At 39.1% G+C, this 20597-nt stretch overlaps 9 protein-coding genes across 11 annotated transcripts; 5 read left to right on the plus strand and 4 right to left on the minus strand.

The window, feature by feature from the left end:
• Positions 1-105: 105 nt before the first annotated feature.
• LOC108089151 (prolyl endopeptidase) lies at positions 106-3030 on the minus strand. Its single transcript, XM_017187273.2, has 9 exons — positions 2872-3030; positions 2191-2786; positions 1995-2137; positions 1774-1933; positions 1594-1713; positions 1452-1532; positions 1000-1391; positions 667-939; positions 106-603 (listed from the first exon to the last, which is right to left on the minus strand). The coding sequence occupies exons 1-9, from the start codon at positions 2972-2974 to the stop codon at positions 204-206; spliced, it is 2268 nt and encodes a 755-aa protein (XP_017042762.1). The 5' UTR covers positions 2975-3030; the 3' UTR covers positions 106-203.
• A 451-nt stretch (positions 3031-3481) lies between these two features.
• Positions 3482-8487, plus strand: LOC108089152 (kinesin-like protein KIF21A). Its single transcript, XM_017187274.2, has 12 exons — positions 3482-3592; positions 4033-4101; positions 4184-4322; positions 4382-4806; positions 4864-5434; positions 5492-5834; positions 5911-6042; positions 6099-6287; positions 6345-6547; positions 6597-7579; positions 7663-7744; positions 7809-8487. The coding sequence occupies exons 2-12, from the start codon at positions 4046-4048 to the stop codon at positions 7827-7829; spliced, it is 3144 nt and encodes a 1047-aa protein (XP_017042763.2). The 5' UTR covers positions 3482-3592; positions 4033-4045; the 3' UTR covers positions 7830-8487.
• A 101-nt stretch (positions 8488-8588) lies between these two features.
• On the plus strand, positions 8589-10021 carry LOC108089155 (replication factor C subunit 5). Its single transcript, XM_017187278.2, has 6 exons — positions 8589-8724; positions 8780-8844; positions 8904-9354; positions 9411-9625; positions 9683-9760; positions 9814-10021. Exons 1-6 carry the CDS (start codon positions 8687-8689, stop codon positions 9963-9965), a joined length of 999 nt encoding a protein of 332 aa, XP_017042767.1. The 5' UTR covers positions 8589-8686; the 3' UTR covers positions 9966-10021.
• Positions 10022-10071: 50 nt separating this feature from the next.
• Positions 10072-12091, minus strand: LOC108089153 (PHD finger protein 7). The gene is made up of 2 exons (XM_017187277.2): positions 11814-12091; positions 10072-11757 (listed from the first exon to the last, which is right to left on the minus strand). Exons 1-2 carry the CDS (start codon positions 11925-11927, stop codon positions 10345-10347), a joined length of 1527 nt encoding a protein of 508 aa, XP_017042766.1. The 5' UTR covers positions 11928-12091; the 3' UTR covers positions 10072-10344.
• Positions 12092-12440: 349 nt separating this feature from the next.
• On the plus strand, positions 12441-14533 carry LOC108089191 (WD repeat and FYVE domain-containing protein 2). The gene is made up of 6 exons (XM_017187329.2): positions 12441-12786; positions 12865-13212; positions 13420-13532; positions 13598-13724; positions 13791-13987; positions 14051-14533. The coding sequence occupies exons 1-6, from the start codon at positions 12626-12628 to the stop codon at positions 14329-14331; spliced, it is 1227 nt and encodes a 408-aa protein (XP_017042818.1). The 5' UTR covers positions 12441-12625; the 3' UTR covers positions 14332-14533.
• A 4-nt stretch (positions 14534-14537) lies between these two features.
• Positions 14538-15646, minus strand: LOC108089193 (small nuclear ribonucleoprotein-associated protein B). Its single transcript, XM_017187333.1, has 2 exons — positions 15519-15646; positions 14538-15182 (listed from the first exon to the last, which is right to left on the minus strand). Exons 1-2 carry the CDS (start codon positions 15519-15521, stop codon positions 14586-14588), a joined length of 600 nt encoding a protein of 199 aa, XP_017042822.1. The 5' UTR covers positions 15522-15646; the 3' UTR covers positions 14538-14585.
• Positions 15647-16221: 575 nt separating this feature from the next.
• LOC108089192 (ER lumen protein-retaining receptor) lies at positions 16222-18007 on the plus strand. Of its 3 annotated transcripts, none has more exons than XM_017187332.2 (2): positions 16222-16397; positions 16462-18007. In XM_017187332.2, the coding sequence occupies exon 2, from the start codon at positions 16540-16542 to the stop codon at positions 17176-17178; it is 639 nt and encodes a 212-aa protein (XP_017042821.1). In that variant the 5' UTR covers positions 16222-16397; positions 16462-16539; the 3' UTR covers positions 17179-18007. The 3 variants fall into 3 exon arrangements, with proteins under 3 accessions (XP_017042821.1, XP_017042820.1, XP_017042819.1); XM_017187331.2 differs by having other exon boundaries at positions 16223-16392; XM_017187330.2 differs by having other exon boundaries at positions 16226-16384.
• A 190-nt stretch (positions 18008-18197) lies between these two features.
• LOC108089262 (methionine aminopeptidase 1D, mitochondrial) lies at positions 18198-19357 on the plus strand. Its single transcript, XM_017187433.1, has 3 exons — positions 18198-18306; positions 18373-19046; positions 19103-19357. Exons 1-3 carry the CDS (start codon positions 18224-18226, stop codon positions 19297-19299), a joined length of 954 nt encoding a protein of 317 aa, XP_017042922.1. The 5' UTR covers positions 18198-18223; the 3' UTR covers positions 19300-19357.
• LOC108089263 (cilia- and flagella-associated protein 20) lies at positions 19302-20314 on the minus strand. Its single transcript, XM_017187434.2, has 2 exons — positions 19828-20314; positions 19302-19771 (listed from the first exon to the last, which is right to left on the minus strand). The coding sequence occupies exons 1-2, from the start codon at positions 20101-20103 to the stop codon at positions 19448-19450; spliced, it is 600 nt and encodes a 199-aa protein (XP_017042923.1). The 5' UTR covers positions 20104-20314; the 3' UTR covers positions 19302-19447.
• Between the last annotated feature and the right edge of the window lie 283 nt (positions 20315-20597).

The following is a 20597-nucleotide window of genomic DNA, read 5'->3' on the forward strand; positions in this document are numbered from 1 at the left end:
AGGTGAATCATAGCAATGACATCAAGGTTGTAACGCTTATGGCCGATATGCCCTTAAAAAAGTTGTACTAATTTATTCCATAGAATAAACAGTAAGCACTCGAGGTCTCATTCAGGTATAGAATTTATTGTGAAAATATTGAATACATTGTAAAAGCAGTTTTTACTCGACCTTGAGAAATGCAAATTTTTATAGTTGACCACTCAAACATTGACTGTGTCCACATTAAGGCTCTTCGACAAGAATGTCAGAATATCGGTGGCTTCCTCGATTCTCTTCGAGGTGGGTTTACCGGCTCCGTGGCCCGCCTTTTGATAAACACGCAACAGAACCGGATTGTTTTGGAACTCGGAGTCTCGAACAGCTTCCTGCAGGGCGGCAACAAATTTAAGCGAGTGCAAGGGGCTCACGCGATCATCATGATCTGCTGTCAGGATCAAAGTAGATGGGTACTCCGTTTCGGTGCCCTTTGGAGTGTGCACATTGTGCAGCGGCGAAAACTTGTACAAGTTCTCAAAATGCTCCTTATCAGATGGGTTTCCATAATCCGAGCACCAAGCATGTCCAATGGTAAATTTATGGAAGCGCAACATATCCATTACTCTGTGCAAAATATTTTTTTTTTATCAAGCTTCGTTTTTCGAAAAAAAATGGCTATTTACTTACCCGACTTGTGCAACAGCAGCTCCAAACAAATCCGGACGTTGGTTAATACACGATCCGACCAGAAGCCCTCCATTGGAACCTCCTTGAATGGCCAATCGGTCCTTAGTCGTATACTTATTGTTGATCAAATACTCGGCGGCAGCTTGAAAATCGTCGAATACGTTTTGCTTGTTCAGCAGGCGACCTCCGTTATGCCATTTCTCGCCATATTCTCCACCACCTCGCAGATTTGGATAGGCGAGCACACCATCAAAGGTATCTATAAACATAAGCCTGTAGGAGGACATGATGTATTAAGTAAAAAAGATCAAATTAAAGCAGAAAACTGCAAACCCCGAAAGTCCGAACGATGGCAGCATACTGATATTAAAACCTCCGTATCCATAAAGCAGACATGGTCGCGGTTCAATGGCATCGCGTTTCTTTCTAATAATAAACATAGGTACTTTAGTGCCGTCCTTGCTGTTGTAGAATATCTGTTCAACAGCGTAGTCTTCCCGACGAAAACCTTCCAAATTGAGCTTAATTTCACGGAATAATGTAGGCGACTGGTCGGGTGTTTTGAAATCATATTGATAAATGGAGCCGGGGTTCAAAAACGATGAAAAGTTGTAAAATATTTCGGAATATTTTTTTTCTCCAGAGGTTCCCACAATGGTGCCAATATCCAAATCAAATTCCCGCAGTAGTTTTCCATTATTCAGAGAATTTACTTGCAGAACGCTCTAAAAAGGAAAAATAGGTTTAAGCTCCAAAAAATGAAACGCTTCGTGTATATTATTTACCTTTACATCTCTTATATAGCAAACGAGCAGTTTATCAGCATCGACGCACTTAACCCAGTCCAAAACATCAGACTTGTGCTCCTGTTAGACCAAAACACATTTTAAATAATCTTATCTGTAATTAAAAACAAATAAATCTTACGGCAATAAGCGTTTCCCATTTCTTCTCTTCTGGATTTTCAAAGTCTATGGCAATAACTTGATAATTTGGTGCATTTTTATTTGTACGGAAAAATACTTTTGAGCCTTCGTTGGTAATGTACTAAAATATAAATGAATATATAATAATATATACAATGGAAAAATGATAAAAATCACTTACATCATAGTCCGCCTCGAATTTCTCCACAATTTTTTTAACACTTAGTTTAGAGTTGATTTCCTCGCCAGGTTTAAGATCTGCATAGAAAACAATATTGTCTCGGCAATCCTTAACAATAGCCAGAATCAAGTAATTTCCGCAATCAGAGACTGTAGATTGGCTAAATAACAGATAGTATAAAATGTTTAAGGGACCTTTTTCTTTAAATCAGAAATTCTTACATGCGCCATGAAGGTTCCTCGGGAAATTCGACCACAAGTGTATCCTGATTTTGACTTTCTCCCACACGATGATAGTACAGTTTTTGATTTTCATTTTGTTTTGTTTCAGAACCGTCAGTTTTGCCATCTTGATCGGGGTATCTCTAAAGAAAGGAATCATAACATTTGTTGCTAAAGGAATTCCTTTAATACTTACACCATAGAAGAATCCCTTATTGTCTTTTGTCCAAGAAATTTCGGAGAACTTGACCTTTTCGAGGACTTCGCTTAAATCCTTACCAGTCTCCGCGTCTCGAATGAGAATCTTTATCCAATCGGACCCACTTTCACTCAGTCCGTAGGCCATATATTTTCCATCTTCGGAAAAGGACTTTTGGGTTAATGCAATGGTTCCGTCGTCCGACAAAGTATTCGGATCCAGAAATACTTTGCTTTCACTTTCGTCGCCAAGCGATTTTTGCTGATACATGACACTTTGGTTTTGCAGGCCAGTGTTCATGAAATAATAGTAGTAGTCTCCGTATCGCATTGGGCATCCATATTTGGGATAGTTCCACAGCTTGGTGAGCTTCGTATTGAGTTTCTTCCACTCTTCTCCATTCTCAAGGAATGGTCGGCTTATATTGTTTTGAGCGTTGACAAACTCCTCGGTTTCCGCCGAATCGGGATCTTCAAGCCAGCGATACACATCCTTGATTGGGGTTCCATGGAAGTCCTCCTCAACAGTTGCATCTTTTCGTGCAACTGGATACGCGAGCTTTTTGGACAAAGTGCTTGACATGGCTCTAATGTCTTTGAAGGTAATACACGTATATAAGTTTCTCTTCTTTCTAGCACATGTAATCTTATGAAATTTGCTACTTAAGTTTTTACTCACTTTTCAAAGGAAATTCTCGTTGAATATAATTTCTGGGCAGTGCTTTGGGTATTATTTGGCAAAATCGGCGAACTAGCAATGGACCTTGGAAGATGGTATGCATTTGCAAAATTATCAATGCAAAAATGGAATACTAATTTTCGACTGTTTCGATAAATAATACGGGCACTCTTTTATGAACGCGAATTATCTGTGTGGGTGTAGACTTTTTTGATCTAAAGTGCTTAATGATATTAGTTAAATTCTGTTCAAAACGTTTGATATGTACAAAGTACAAAACCTTGTTTTAATTTACGATAAAAGTTGGTTGATTTTGTAACATCTTAAAAAGCACTGAATAAGGATTCGGGGCATAAAATGTTTTATAAATCTGAATGAAAATATACCCAATAATGATAATTAAAATCAGACTATTGTATTAAGAGTCGACAATGTAAAAAGTTTGTAATAATTATCTTAAAATATGAATTAAATCGAAGAAAATCATGCAGGAATGCCCTCTTTAACATACCCAGTAATGTCAGGTGTTAGCACCAATTGTAGCTTAACATTAATCGGCCCGTGAACAGATCTAACGCTGTTAAACCATATGTTATGTTATGTGTCGAAATATAAACACAACTGAGCCAAACCGTCCGTGTTTCATGAATTGAATTTGGGAATAGCCGTTTGTTTTATTTCATTTAATTTGTCTGAGACGGGGAATTACTTTATTTGTTTGGTATGTATCTTTATGTTTATTTTTCACGGAGCATTTACGTATGGGAACCGGACTTTTACAATATTTAATTTCCATATGTATGTTTTTCTTGGTCAGCAACTTGTAGGCACATATGTATATTTGTATGTAGGTATGAATACATAAACAAACATTCAGCATTTGAATGTATTAACTTAACTGACTTGTGTATTTATTTGAAACTCTTAATTAAACGTTATTTTTTATACCCTGTGCATGTAAGCACCATTTTAAAAGGCTTTGTTTATTTATCTATAATGTTGGACATTTGTTTTAAAGGTTTTCTACAGCCCTTTTAATGTTTTTTGCTTAGTGAACATTTTTGGTAGAATATGACCTTGTAACTAACAAGCTCGGCCTAAAAATTGTTTTCAAATTATCAAATATCATTCTCTTTGATTTTACATAATTTTTATTTTAAGATTAAACTGCATCATGATTTCGGAAGTAGACTTCACAAATAAGGACAGCTCAGTTCGAGTGGCTGTCAGGTGAGACCTGAACTACTTACATACATATAAAAGCACAATAAATATTTGAGACGATTTTTATTATATAATTTCGTTATTTTAGAATCCGACCTCAAAACTCTAGAGAACAAATAGATTTGTGTCGTATTTGTACGACAGTTACAATTGGAGAACCGCAAATATTTTTGGGATCGGACAAAGCCTTTACTTTCGACTATGTTTTTGATACTAATTCCAATCAGGTGAAACGTCCCTTACTTTAGCTTACATGTGATCATTAAATTGAACTTATATATTTTAGTGTGATATATACTCGGAATGCGTGGAGCGGTTAGTCGATAGTACGCTGCATGGCTATAATGCCACTGTATTGGCCTATGGACAAACAGGATCCGGAAAAACCTATACGATGGGCACTGGGTTCGATCATGAATCCGAATCTTCAGAGTCTGTCCAACTCGGTATTATTCCTCGGGCTGTTCGTCATATATTTAGTGGTATCGAACAACTAGAAGCTGGAAGCACTTCAGATATCCCAGCTGCTGCTGGAAGTCCGCAGTTCAGTCTGGCTGTTCAATATATCGAACTATATAACGAGGACATCTTTGATCTGTTGGACCCATTCAACAAAAATAGCAACTTTAAGATCCATGAAGACGCAAGCGGACAAATTACAATATCTGGCGCGTCTATTAAGCCAATTTCTCAACCACAAGATGCCCTAAAGTAAGTTTAATGAATAAATAAACACGTTTTATGTTAATATTTTTAAATATATTTAAGGTACCTTCAGCAAGGGGCTTTGGCACGTACTACTGCTTCAACGAAAATGAACGACCAATCTTCTCGTTCACATGCCCTCTTCACAATTTTCGTGCGCAGACAACGTATACTTGCCCCGAACGACAATGTTTCGGATAACGATTTGGAAACACTGACTTCCAAGTTCCACTTCGTTGATTTAGCAGGATCCGAGCGTCTAAAAAGGACTCAGGCCACAGGAGAACGAGCTCGCGAGGGAATATCCATAAATTGCGGCCTACTCGCTTTGGGAAATTGTATTTCGGCTCTCGGAGATAAGTCCAAAAGAGCTCTTCACGTTCCCTATCGAGACTCAAAGCTGACTCGCCTACTTCAGGATTCTTTAGGCGGAAATAGTCAGACGTTGATGATAGCATGTGTGTCGCCAAGCGACCGAGACTTTATGGAAACATTGAATACGTTAAAATACGCCAATCGAGCTCGGAATATAAAAAACAAAGTTAAGATTAACCAAGATCAAAGTTCTAGAACAATATCCCAGCTGCGTAGGGAAATTGCAGCACTGCAGATGGAGTTATTAGAATACAAACAGGTAAAATATTTCTTATTTTATGGTTTATTCGCGATCTTTGACATGTTGTTCTTCTAGGGTAAACTTGTGGTTGATTGCGAAGGAAACACGACTATTTCTGATACATTTAATGAAAACATGTTGCTTCTATCGGAAACAAAACGTCTACAGCAACGCCTTAAATCTTTACAAAACACCGTTGTCACTTTGACTGAAAGAAATGCAGCACTGAAATTGGAATTGGATTCAAGAATGTGGTCCACAAGCAATGAGGCTGATGCTGAAATTACGAGCGTAGTCGGTCATTACATGCTGGAAATAGAACAGCTTCAGACTAAGTTAATAGAGTCTGAAGAACTGCGTAAGCAAATGGAAACTGCTGCCGCGACTTCACCCAGAGGCAACAAACCAGTTTACGATGGTAACTATTGTATATAGCTTTCATCCTTTCCGTAAATACATATTTTTTTTGTTTAATTTATGTGCTGAAAAAAAAGGTAACATTATAAATAGGGCCAAAAAAGGATTGGAGAAAGAACGAGAGCTTTTAATGTCGCGTTCGTTGCCAGGCGCTCAAAACCAAAACGTCAGCTCGGAGGAAGCAGAAATGGCCAGTAGCGATTCGGAAGGTAAAATTGTGAAAACTTAAACATACGCATTACTTTCTAAACATATATTTACGCAGCGGGAGTTGAGGAAGACTTGGAGTCAATAGAAACCGATATTGAGATGAAAACCAAGCTAATTGAACAGTTGGAGTTGACTAATGAAAGAATGGAACTTATGCGAATGCAATACGAAGAAAAACTATCCGTACTGAACTCCAAAATCCTGAGCACGCAAAAAGAACGAGACGATGTCTTGACAAATATTGGTATGCAATTCAAAACAAAATTCAAAGGTTTAATCAACAGCAATTTGTATTATATAGGTACAGCTGCATCTGGCCAAACCAAGGACAGCTTGAAAAAAAAGAAATCGGATTATGAAAGCAAGATATCGACTATGCAACTTGAGCTAAAGAAATTGCAGAACGCTCAGAGGGAACATCTTCGTCAACAGCAAAAACTAAAGTCTCATGAAGTACGGATAACTACGCTACGCAGTGAACTGGACGAATTGAAATTCACAAAAGTAAGTAAATACATTTCAAAAACATCTTTAATCATTTTCAATTTGGTAGGTTAAATTGATGAAAAAAATGTCGGAGCAAACCAGTCGCCACAAAGAGGAAGACAGTCGAAAATCGAAGGAAATAGCTCAGTTGTTGAAGGAACAGCGCCGCCAGAAAAATGCTGTACTATCCCTTGAGGCCAAGATGACTGCGAAGGAGCAGATTTTAAAGCGGAAAACCGAGGAAGTCATTGCCCTTCGCAAGAGTCAAAGGGGAAAATCGGGCCAAAGAGCGCCCGCACATTTAACTTCAAAAATTGCCACTTTAGACGGGTTTACTTCTCGAGCGGCAAGGCATCGATGGGAGAATCTTTATCGCATTATATTACACGCCGCCAGAAATAGGCAACTGATAACGCAGTTGGAAAAAGAGCTGGAACGTCTCATTCTGGAGCGGGAGGATCTCTCGCGGGAGCTGAACATAATGGAAAATAGTTCAAGTGGCGAAAAGAAGACGGATGATTTCAACGAAGTCGACAATTTAAAAACAAACATCAGTTATATTCAGGAGAATATAGAGCATGTGCAGCAGGCTATAATGGAGTTCGAAGACACAAAGGACACTGTCCAAAGCGATGTGAATAAGATTCAAGGTCTATTGGATGATGTTTCAACCGTGGCAGAGGCCAAATTCATTCTTCAGAAATTTACCGACAGTGCCATTGTCATGTCATGCAATTTGGCCATTGCCGAATCTCATTTGCAGGAGCACGAATCGCTGCTAAAAGAAGTTAAGCAAGAAAGTGCCATTCAGCAGCAAATCTTACAACATTTTCTGTCGCAAAACAGTAATGTGCATATAGCAGACATATTCGATTCATTAAATCTCAAGGGCAGTAACCTCACAAATAGTGTAAATCCGGGTTCTCAAAAGTCGTTAATAAGCAATGCCACATATGACATACCACAAGATGACAAATTTGCAGACACTACCCATGTAGAGATGCGCAGGACAACTAGTAGAAGTCCTTCACCCTTTGGGCCAACTGACTCGTAAGTAAAAGCTCCAAAAACATTGCAATTCATCTTTATTTTTTAGCTTGAACAAAAGGCATGATCAATTTTATTTTCAACAGGTTCGATAAAAGTCCCAAAGTACGTAGACGTACTGCCAAACGACAAGATCTTCTCTTTGGCGACACGGAACTTCCAGAACAGGTAAACACGACTTATTTTGAAAGCCGAATCACCACTTTAAACAAATTATGATTTCATTCTCCAGACTATTAATAAATTGACGTGATCATGCATTCAAAGATGAGGTCACAGAACGCAAACGGCATATGGAGCTAATATATTAAATTAAAACCTATAGCGAACAAGTAATCAAAAAACAGGTTTCATATTTTGTAAAGTAACCTAAACAATGTTACTGTTATGTACGAAATGAATGCAAGCATTCAAAGGAGTTACGGAGCAGTCATTGGTACCATCCAATTCTACTTTTCCCAAGCAGAAGTTGCTGGTAGAGACATTTGCAATTTAGACCTCCAAGTAAATTTAAACGACTTCCGCGTTAAAATAGTTTGTTTTTACATCGAGGGGCTATACAATTTGGAACTTTAAAAGTTATCTTAAGGATTGTACATAGCTCGCTGGCGCAGACGAGGCTGCAAAAGAAGTAGATGTTAGATAAATTATAACTATTAACTACTATTATAAAATAATTAAATAAAATATACATGTAACGTTCTACATGAATTCCAATCTCATCCTTATAACGAATAACATTTTAAAATTTAAATGCATAGTGTATGGACGTTAATACGCGTTGTGTTAACAGTCACACATTCCATAGGATTTTTAGTGGTTGTGTGGATATAGATGTAGCTGTCACAACTTTTGGCCAAACACAATAATAATATTGCAGTAGCAGCAGGACTTCACCCACCGCCATGGTTTCCATCGATACCAATATGCCGATCATCCATACATGCCCAATGTAATGTAAAATACAATTTGGAAATGTAAATTAACGCTTTATTTGACCGCTATCTTGGCATTAATCGAACTATCGGTTTTTACCGGCCTTTCTGATAGAAATTTGGCTTGGGTCCACTGTTTTACTTGTTTATATTTCCAAAACCGCTACACATTGTAATGACGGACACTAACGGACCTGCAGTGCGAATGCCCTGGTAAGTTTTCGTTATATTTCAAAAACGCACAATTAAAATATATTTGTATATTAAGGGTGGAGAAATACCGTCCAAGTGGCTTAGACGACTTGATATCTCATGAGGAAATAATATCAACCAGTAAGCTTGAGCCATTCGGCACATCATAATAATTTAACAGCATCTATATATACTTATAGTCACCCGCTTTATAAACCGCAAGCAACTGCCTCATTTGCTCTTTTATGGCCCGCCTGGAACAGGGAAGACGAGCACAATATTGGCATGTGCTCGTCAACTTTATTCGCCGCAGCAATTCAAGTCTATGGTTTTGGAGCTCAATGCTTCGGATGATCGAGGAATTGGAATTGTGCGAGGCCAAATCCTTAATTTTGCCTCTACGCGAACAATTTTTTGCGACACCTTTAAACTTATTATTTTGGATGAAGCCGATGCAATGACCAACGATGCACAGAATGCTCTACGTCGCATCATTGAGAAATATACAGACAACGTCCGATTTTGTGTGATTTGCAATTACCTGAGTAAAATTATTCCAGCTCTACAGTCGCGTTGTACTCGATTCCGATTCGCTCCATTATCCCAAAACCAAATGATGCCTCGATTGGAAAAGATCATTGATGCTGAAGGGCAAGTATATTACACTGTCAATAATTAAATTTAACTCATTTCTAATTTATCTTCAGCGTTCAAATTACTGAAGATGGAAAAAATGCCCTTCTTACTCTCGCTAAAGGTGATATGCGAAAGGTTCTGAACGTTTTGCAGAGTACTGTAATGGCTTTTGATAAGGTTAACGAGGATAATGTCTACATGTGCGTGGGATATCCGTTAAGACAAGATATTGAACAGATTTTAAAGGCCTTGCTTTCTGGCAGCAGTTTGGAGGACTCGTTCAATAGTAAGATTTTATAAAAATTTAAAGACCATCATCTTTAAAGCTTCTCCTTTTCCACAGCTATCGAGAGCGCCAAGTACGCAAGAGGTCTCGCCTTGGAAGACATTATAACAGAACTGCATTTATTCGTTATGAGACGTGAGTGCTTATTTGAGTGTGACTGAATATTTGCTAATTATGTATTTAAACAGTTGAACTGCCCATGTCCGTCATGAACAAACTTATTGTAAAGCTAGCCCAAATTGAAGAACGATTGGCCAAAGGATGTACAGAAGTGGCACAAACGGCAGCCCTTGTTGCCGCTTTTTTTATCTGTCGGGATATGGTTTCCATGGAGAAGTAAAATAAATGATTTTGTAAATCTATGCTTAAAATATAAATACACAAAAAATTCCTTTTTGTTTTCTTTGTTCATGTTGTTAGTGTGGATTCATATTAAGATCATTTCATTTCAGGTTTAGCTGCATGCATGTATTTTCACTGGAATAACTATATACATATATTAAAAAATTTAACTGAGTATATTCTAAGATTTTGTCTACAAAATTGCTTTTCTGTAGCCCTTTCATTTAAAATTCAACTAAAATTTGTACATTCGATGCTTAACATAAACATGTTCTTGGGTCTACCAATTATAACAACAAAATTCAATTATGGTCTTAAATATATATAAATAAATAATTGTCCAATAATAATAACCTTGAAAAGAAAAATAGGATAACTTAGGATTTCTCTTTATTATCCAGACGCCGTTGTTTGAACCTATCGATTTGCCCATAAACACCGCGATCCTTATCACGGAACCATATATCGTCTGGAGTTAACTTGATGCGCTGCAAAGCTTCTTTCGAGGTATCCTGAATGCGGGGATCGTCGACGTTAAATCGCAATGTGCAGGTTCCCACGCAGTCGCCGTTGGGTATGCCCTGCTCGAATTCGTAGATTACCACGTAGTAGTATGGTTCATTGGTTCGAAAGCTTTCCTTAAGCATCAGTAGGGTATGAGGATCTGTATCTGGAGCAGAGTTTAACTGAGAAACCTCGATTTCTACTGGTGCTGATGGCTCCATTTTGAAAATATCGTTGCTTTCGTTCGGTATAGGCGAATCAGGAATTTCAATTACTTCAGATTCTACTGCTGCCGATACGTTACTTGGTTGTGGAGATATTCGAATGGCCTTGTTTCTGGCTTGGCTGGATATAACAGTAATGACACTACTATTTGCGCTCATTGAGTCTTCGTCCTCCGTGTCAGAAAACATCGGCATCTCAGTTTGAGCAGGTGGTGGCATATTTGGACCCGATTTGTGCACGTAAAACGAGACGTCCACTTGGCTCCCGTTGCCAGTAATAGAAGCATCTAGATTTTGTGTCGGGATTTCTGAGATTTTGTTCTCCACTTCTTCGCATAAAGTACACTTAAATTCATTGGGCTCGTCTCTCTTGGACAGGCGAAAAGTGCCTGCCAAGCACTTGGCATGTGCGCCTGTGGAGGCGCATAGTTTACAGGTCAACAACAACCATGTGTTTCTGTTAAAGTTTCTGCCATTGGGGCAAAGGCAATTTTCCAAGTTGCAGCTCACAGTGCGCTCATGGAGCTCTCGGTATGCGCCCTTCTGCTGCTCCCACGTGGCATCGCGATCCGGCACGAATATCGACTGCATGCAAATCGTTTCCCGGAACTTAGTATCTCGGCACCAGATGCAGCGTAAATAATAGCCCGATGCCAATGCATAACGACGCATACAGTTCTTGTGGGCAAATCCTTTGCGACAGCAGTCTCCGTAAACGGCGTTGAATAACGAAAAACGAGAAATGGGATTGAGACAGATATCGCAGGGCTTCTTTTTGGGCGGATTGGCCACTAGTTCGCGTTTGTAGTCATCCATCGGCGTGCATTTGTCGCAAAAGCTATCGAACTGTCCAATAAACTGGAAGGTGCACCGATTCTCGATTCCGCACTTTAAATGGAAGATTGTCGAACAATTTCTGCACTGGACACTGGCCTGCATCTTCTGGCAGTAGGTGCACCTCCTCTTCTTGGCGGCAGCTGCCTCTCGACGTATATCGACCAGAAGGAAGCCAAGAATGCCGGCTGAATCGCCGCCACGCTGGGGTAAGTTTGTCGAGCAAAGCTAGGGTGCAAATAGTCTTATTAGTGGGTGATCTCCCGACGAATACAGACACTAACCAGGCAATAATAGTGCACCCGCACTTGATTACGGGTCATCCAATCACCGTAAAGCAGCGGGTCACTGGTGTCGAAGCCGCATATATCGCAAACAAGTTCCTGGTTGTTCCCCATTTAAAAAAAAAGGCAGTAATAGTTATTGTATGATTTACTTAAAAAAAAGTCTTCGGAATTGATCGAAAAGCGCGCTTGGACGATTGACATTAATAATTGGTATCGATAAGCAAAGAACAACTATAAATAAATCGGTTAGCTAAAAATTATTTAGCTGATTAAGATTGATGCGAACCTGCTAACTAAAATTTATAAAACAAAATTTTGAGATTTGAAGTTAAATAAAAAATTATATGCTTAAGTATTTAAATAGTAAACTCAGGTAAGAGTAAGTATTCAAAACAGAGTATGTTTGTTGTGATATATGAATATTTTTATACCCGTACGCTTTTAAATATTAAACATATTTCAAAACTGAAATAAAATCGTATTTTTTCACTAGCCAAAACAAAATACAACAAATTATAAGCAATACAATGATTTATTTATGAATGAACGGTTCGATTAGTCGACTTCCATTCCATTGTTCCGCACCGAGCCTAGACAAGGTGACGCTATCTAGACGAGCTTTACAAAAACAGTAAAGTATAGTATATTTTGTATTAAACAAAATATCACTGTTCGTTAATTGATTCTGAATCACGTATCCTGGTTCATATCATACCACCAAGCCCCTATAAATTTTTGTTTGTTTTTATAGACCAATATAATAAAGTTCTTTAAATTGGGCGTAGCAGGCTGGATCCACCTTAATTAATATGGCTGCCGAAATAAAACCAGCGCAGCGAACAAACAATGATCGCTTTAACACGTCAAAAAAGCCGGAATTGCTGAGTAAGCTGGAAGGCAGCAGCGACGATGTTAACGCAGCCATCTTAATTCCTGGCGAAAACGGCGTAATTAGTGTTTCAGATGACAAGTGCGTATTGATAAATTATAATTCTACATATACATATATACATCGTATTAGTTACGCCTGATTTCAAATTTCTTATAGAACCGTTCGTGTTTGGCTAAAACGCGATTCCGGCCAATATTGGCCTAGCATTTGTCAGTATATGCCTTCAGGATGCACGGCTATCGAGTACGTTCCTGAATCTCGGCATTTGTACGTTGGCCAGGAAAATGGAACCGTTACACAGTATGCTTTATCCGAAGACTGTAATCGCCTATCCTTTTTACGGGACTATTTGTCCCATCAAGCCAGAGTTGTGGCCGTGGTCTTCTCAAAAACCCACAAGTGGATTCTTTCCGCCGGAAAAGATAAGCAGTTCGCCTATCATTGCACGGAAAGCGGCAAAAGAGTGGGCGGATACAACTTTGAGACTCCATGCACTGCTCTCCAGTAAGTATGATAACTGACATATTGAACATGAGATAAGCTGCTCATTTGATTAAATTATGTTGACCCTCATGTGTAGATGTGTAACGGTCCTAAAAAGAAAGAACGAAACTTTAATAGTAGTACTTAGCATTTATCACTTAATGATTTTTTTAATGAATTTTATTTTATACATTTTCTTATAAGTTGTCAAATTTGACCTGTTTTCAGGTTTGATGCATTAGCCAAGTATGCCTTCGTTGGCGACCACGCTGGTCAAATAACAATGCTGAGGTGCGACGTTCAAGGGGTTCAACTGATTACCACTTTCAAAGGACACACAGGTAATGTATATCAATAAATACTTACATATGAAAATGTAATACATTTAAAAACTTGTAAAATGTAGCGGAAATTCGCTGCTTGAGATGGGTTGAAGGGCCTCAACTTTTATTTAGCGGCGCCTGCGATCAGTCGGTAATTGTTTGGGATGTCGGTGGAAAACGTGGCACTATATACGAACTGCAGGGACACAGGTATCTAACATTCCTTACGCTCTTTGTAATTATTACTATCATTATCTGATTTTTTTGTTAACGCAGCAACAAAGTTTCTGCCTTGTCGTACGCAAATCAAACCCAACAACTGATAAGCTGCGGCGAAGACTCCGTAGTTGTTTTCTGGGAAATGAATGCAATGCGAAAAGAAGTTCCTGGCTGGGTGGAGTCAAACAACTGCCAGCTTTGCTCGCGGCCCTTCTTCTGGAACTTCCGCTCCATGATGGATCAAAAGCAGCTGGGTAAGGGAAAAGATAAAAATACAAAAAATAAGCATTGTAAATCCAATATTTTATTCTTCCTAGGAATCCGACAACATCATTGTCGCCACTGCGGCAAAGCCGTCTGTGACAATTGTTCAACCAATCGTATTAACATACCCATTATGGGCTTCGAGTTTGATGTTCGTACCTGTGATCCATGCTACAAACAACTTCAGACCGTCGAGCGCCCATCGCTGGCCTCATTTAATGACGCAAAGCACTCTATTGTCTACATGGACCTTGACGAGGACAGGAAGCGCCTATTGACTGTTGGTCAGGATAGGCTTATCAAGATCTGGGATCTTTCCAACATCTGGGCCTAAAAACATGTACGCACATGCATTAAATCCAAGGTATACCAAAGGTATAATCATTCACGAGGCGTTCCGATCTGAACTGGAATACGCAATAGAGGAACAATGTGGCTAGCTCCAGCTAGGTTCTCATATATTCGATGTAAAGCAATAATCATTGTATGTACGTATGCTTACATTAAACACATAAATACAAGATTCCATCGATAAATGACTATGGTTTTCTAAGTGAGTTTTATTGGTTTTGTAGTGTAGTGTATTTATTAATAACCACCCCGGCCCGGTGGTGGTGCTCCACGGATCATACTTGGCGGTGGACCGCGCATTGGTGGAGGAGCGCCGCGTCCCATATTCCCAGGCATTGCCGGCATTCCCCCGGGAATCATGCCCGGAGGCGGGGCTCCCATCATCGGTGCCCGGGGAACTCCGCGTCCCATTGGAGCCATGTGCTGTTGGGCGGGTCCGCCCACGCCTCTCACCGGTCCTTGGAGACCCGCTGGCACGGCGGACATGTTGATGGGGACTCCCCTTCCGGCCACTCGTCCGATTCCCGGGCCAGGAGCGGCTCCAGGAATGGGGACTCGGGGCAGACCCTCTTCTGGCGGCGGAGGACCCTCGACCGTGAGCGAAACTATATTCTCGCCGCGCAGCAATACGAAGCCTAAAACTCGCTTTTCCTCGCGTTCCGGCACTTTGGAATTCTTTGAGCGAATCTTGCGAAACTCCTCGCAATCGCCCAGGATCAAGTTCATGTGTTTGTCGAACGCTTTAAAGGTTCCGATGAACGTTCTCGAATCCTGGAGGACGATTCGCACCCGATAATTCAGGTGCTGAATCATTTTGTTGTTTTTCCCGATCGTCTGAAAAAGAGGAAACGAGGTATTAGTTGTGAAATGTAATCCGCGCCATCTTTTGCAAGCCATTTCGGGTCTATTTTAAATGCCGGTTTTTGTTTTAAGATTTTTTCTTGCAGATGTCTGCATAGTTATAGAGTATTGGTCGTGATAAAAATACATAAATCAAACAGATGAACATAGAAGCTTGTAGGCATTTTGCAAAACATATTGTTTTCTTCATTCGCATGCATATTTTTATGGTTGTGTGCAAAAAACAAACAATAAATAAAAATCAAGCAACTTAATGAAAGCCGCGTTATAAAAACCTAATATATACTTTACAAATCAGTTTTGACTTACCATTTCTGATGAATTCTATATAAATTAGACCGCTGGTAAATAAAATATATAGATGCCGGAACCTCAACACGGCGTTTTTCGATAGGCATAAATAAGAAATCGACTAATAAATGGGGTCTTCGGTATTTTATAGTATATTTAAATATGCCTATCGAATGAATATCGAATAAAACAAAGTAAATCAATTATTAGTAGGTTCCACTCCTTAAATTGTTTTAATATTATTTAACTGCTGTATAACATTATATGTATACAGTTTTAGTGGTCTTAGCCTATTACAATTGTTAAAATTTATGTTAAAATTCAGAGGTAGACTTTGAGAGAAAATATAGTTATGATAATAAAGATAATATTTGATAAGATTTAAGATACTAAAAGATCATGTTATATGGTTATTTGTTGCCAGACGTTTTATATCCAAGTTGATAAAAAGATAATTATAGTTAGTGATAAGTACCAAACTAATTTTTAATTTTTCTTGAATCGCATTTGTTTGGCTTTGTAATAAAATTTTTTATGGCGGAATAAAAGCTTTATCGGTATCAAAACACGAATAAGAAAATTAAAAAATAGGACAGTTGGTCAATAGTATTGGAACTGACATTTTTAAACTGTAAATTTAAGACAGCCACCTGAAAAACATTTATATATTTCATACTATTGTACCGAATACTTTTCAACCGCAGAACGAGTGCCATCCCTGGATAAAAGTAAAGTCGGAGCCGCGAGTCACTGTTCACATGCGGCCACGTCATTTGAACTCTCTTTGGTTCTCTCATTTATGCTGTGACATTCTGGTGAGAAGTTTTTGGAGGAAGCGGCAAAGCCCTCAGTTTTTTTACTCGTTGGCAAACTAGGCGAAAAAGGTAATTTGGTAACGTATGCATCTCTCGAGCCGCTGAAAACTTCCATTGTTACAGTTTATTTTCCGTATTCTATTTAGGGGTGCGTTCTAAGACGCAGCGATAAAGTCAAAGGAAAAACACCAAACAACAGACGAGTGAAGGGATCTCAGTTCAGGATGAATATTTTTCGATTTGCTGGAGATCTATCGCATGTGTTTGCTATTATAATACTGCTGCTGAAGATATGGAAGACCCGTTCGTGCGCCGGAATTTCGGGGAAGTCGCAGATTCTGTTCGCAGTGGTCTATTTGACGCGCTATCTGGATCTGTTCACCACCTATGTGAGCCTGTACAACTCGGTAATGAAGGTGCTCTTCTTGGCCACCTCGGGGGCCACCGTTTACCTGATGTACGTCAAGTTTAAGGCCACCTACGATCACAACCACGACTCTTTCCGCATCGAATTCCTCCTCGTCCCGTGCGCACTGCTCTCGCTGGTGATTAACCACGAATTTACGGTTATGGAAGTGCTCTGGACCTTCTCTATCTACCTGGAATCAGTGGCCATCCTCCCGCAGCTTTTCCTGGTCAGCAGAACCGGCGAGGCTGAGTCCATCACCAGCCATTACCTCTTCGCCCTGGGATCCTACCGTGCACTCTACCTTCTTAACTGGGTTTACCGGTACATGGTTGAGTCCCACTACGACCTCATCGCGATCTTCGCCGGAGTCGTTCAGACCGTTTTGTACTGCGACTTCTTCTACTTATACATTACCAAAGTTCTTAAGGGCAAGAAGCTACAGCTGCCGGCATAAAGTGAATAATAAGGGGCATTTGTTTATTGGTACACATCATCAATACATGTCGAAGTCGAAATCGTAAACGAAGGCATTGATAAACAAGCGAGAAATTTACACGGGCCGTTTGACAACGCGTATTTAGTTCATACATATTATACAGAAGATAAATCGAGAGGAGAGCTTAAGTTGTAATTATTTTATGAGAAATAAACCGAAAATCGGAAGTCAAACTATCTTGCAATATCGACATCGTACATTGGAAATGTAACAAATGTATTAATCTCCGTTTTTCCGAACTGCATACACTTGGCTCTCACAAATTTTGAAATCCAAAAATATTAAAACATGTACGAATTAACTTTAATTTAACCACCATAAAACATGTTTTCTCTTTTGAACGGAGGGTTAATTGATCTATTACAATATCAAAAAAAAAAGAGGTCATAGATTTCTTTGTCTAAATAGAATTAAAAATAATGATTAAATAGCTTTTAAGCCGACCGTATCCTAAAAACCCAAGTACATTTAAGTCTTATTGTGTGGCTAATAGTAAAGTTAATAATGAGCGTATCAGATATAAGTTTTTAGAATGTGTACTGAATAACAGTCGCATGATTGTAAAAACTTTAAATGCTAGACAGTTTTGCACAACTTTATTTAATTCCAAACAGATGTATTACAATTTCGTCAAACATTTTTCGTCTTGCACGCTTCCTAAACAGTTAATTCTAAAAATGTATGACCCTTTACAAAAAGAAATCAAACCTAATGTGGCATAAACAATACTTTAAAACCTTTACAGCTATATATGATAAACATAGTAAAATAAATACATTTTCTTTTATTTATGCATTTTTACAGGGTTTTTAAAATTTAAAGTTAATAAAAGGAGAAATTTTTATGTTTTGAAAAAAAATCTTCCAAAATATATTTTAGAATTTATTATTTTTAAAATTGCTAAAAAAAAACATAATTAGAGTTGGGAATGCCACTGATATTCAGTTAAACATCCAAAATTGATGAATCTGGTCACACTCTAAATTCATGTAATCAAAACAAAATGACAAGATTAATATTTTTAAATCGGATATTGATGCAAAATGCACCTGCCAGATCATTTTTTCAGTTCGGCAAGGCCAAGGGGTAATGTGGTTTTTCTTGTTTTTCAGCTAGTATAAGGGAGTTTATTTATAAGATATGTACTTACAGAGATACCGGCAAATATGAACAGATTATTTCTACCGGCCTGGTTTCGCCGGAACGAAGTGTTCCCGATGACATAAAAAAACCGAAGTATTACTTCGAAAACCTGCCGCCTGGGAACACTTTGGGGTCACCAGAGATCAAAACTCCTGATCAGATAGAAGCAATGCGTAAAAGTGGAAAATTGGCTGCTCAAATATTACGGGAATGCGGTAAACTAGCAACAGTTGGCACAACCACCGATGAGATTGATGCCTTTGCCCATGAAAAAATTATTGAAGCCAAAGCCTATCCTTCACCCCTGAGATATGCTGGTTTCCCCAAGTCCATTTGCACTTCAATCAACAACATAGCCTGCCACGGAATCCCAGATGACCGCCAATTGGCCAATGGAGATATTATAAATATTGATGTCACAGTCTTTTTAAACGGCTACCATGGCGACTGCTCTGAAACATTTCAAGTAGGTGACGTTGACGAACGGGGGAGCTTCCTTGTAGAGGCTACAAGGTCCTGTTTGGAGCAAAGCATTACGCTTTGCGGACCAGGTGTAGAATTCAATGAGATTGGAAAGTTTATAGAGAACTATTGTGATAAAAATGGACTCGAGTCAATTGCAGCTTTCATAGGACACGGAATCGGCAGCTATTTCCATGGTCCCCCGGAAATATATCACTACTGTAAATATAATCAACCGGAACCTTGAACTTAACTTAAATAGTTCCATCATTTACAGACAACGAATATCCTGGAGAGATGCAGCCTGGTATGACCTTCACAATTGAACCCATTTTATCTCTAGGAGGATCTGAAATTGCTGTTTTGGAAGACGGCTGGACTGCAATTAGTTTGGATGGTGCACGTAGTGCCCAATTTGAGCATACCATTCTGATTACCGAAACCGGAACAGAGATCCTTACAAAAGATAATTAGAGTAGTTTTATGTACATGATGAATTTTTATTCGTGATTCCCATAAACTGTTAAATGAGTTTGGATGGCAGTCTTGTGCAGTTTGTGCCGTGGTAATTGCCAACTCTGTGGTGTTAGGTGCTCTAATTGCTTAAAGAATCATCTTGCATTTAGCTACAAATAGCGTTCGACTTTTGCACCGGCTTCTGAATAGGTAGGAAGAGCTTAAACTCCGGCGGCAGCTCGTCTTCCGAATAGAGGCGATCGGAGAAATAGACTCGTCTGATTCGGCAATTTGCGTGGATCTGTACACGGAGTGTCTCCACATAATTTGTGCCGTAGGCGCGACGGGTGAAGTCGGACAAATTAAACTGAATCTGGTTCCACCCCTCGTCCAATCGCATGGGCATGGTGCAGATAAAAGGTTTGACCCGAGTTGTCGACTGGTAGTTACTGGCCCTGAACCTTCGCCGCACATTTTTGTCATCGAGAACCTTTTTAGGGGAGGAAATCAGTGAACAAGCTTTGAAAAGCTGAATAGACAGCTTACCTGGACTTCAAAGGTGAAGTATTTCTTCATGTTCTTGATGATCATCACCAGAAAGGGCAGTTTGATGCCCAGGGTCTTTTTCGGATCCGCCGGACATGTTATAAACGTGGTGCTGACGTTGGTGCCGACTATTTCCAGGACGAGACTCTGTATATCGTTGTCCGTAATTCGCTTTATGTGGCCATTGCGCACCTTCTTGTCCCACAACTGCAGAGGCTTCGAGCCAATACTGTACAGAATCGATAGGAATCCAGATTGGAAAGTGTTTTTGAACATGTCGCGTCTGCAGTGCGGTAATCGGTTTCGCCCACGAAATGAATAGTCCCTTGGAAATTTATATAGGGCCAGTAGGAAGATGGCCGATAATTTTTGCACAGCCGGAACTCGTACAAGCTACAAACATCAATACGAAACTATACTATTTTTTCATGTCAATAAATTTGTTTAGCATGGCATCCTGTTGTTGCCATAACAATAACCGGGATAGTGTTGGAAACCACTTAAATATTTGAACACTCCGTTTATGCGGGGTTTGAAATGACAAAAAGAAATACTTTTTGTTAGTATTTTCATGATTTTGATATGTGGTACAGTGAAATGAAACCTTATTTTATTAAATAATATTACAGCTAATAAACGTTATATCCTGTATTTGTGACTTCTGATTAAGAGATTAAAGCTTGTAACTTAAGTTTTTATATTGGAGTTTGTTTTGGCTACTCATTTAACAGGGACTGCCCATTCCGCTGTTGCGATTATTTAGAGTTATA

Source organism: Drosophila ficusphila, unplaced genomic scaffold (assembly GCF_018152265.1).
Source record: "Drosophila ficusphila isolate 14025-0441.05 unplaced genomic scaffold, ASM1815226v1 contig_723, whole genome shotgun sequence".
Taxonomy (NCBI): domain Eukaryota; kingdom Metazoa; phylum Arthropoda; class Insecta; order Diptera; family Drosophilidae; genus Drosophila; species Drosophila ficusphila.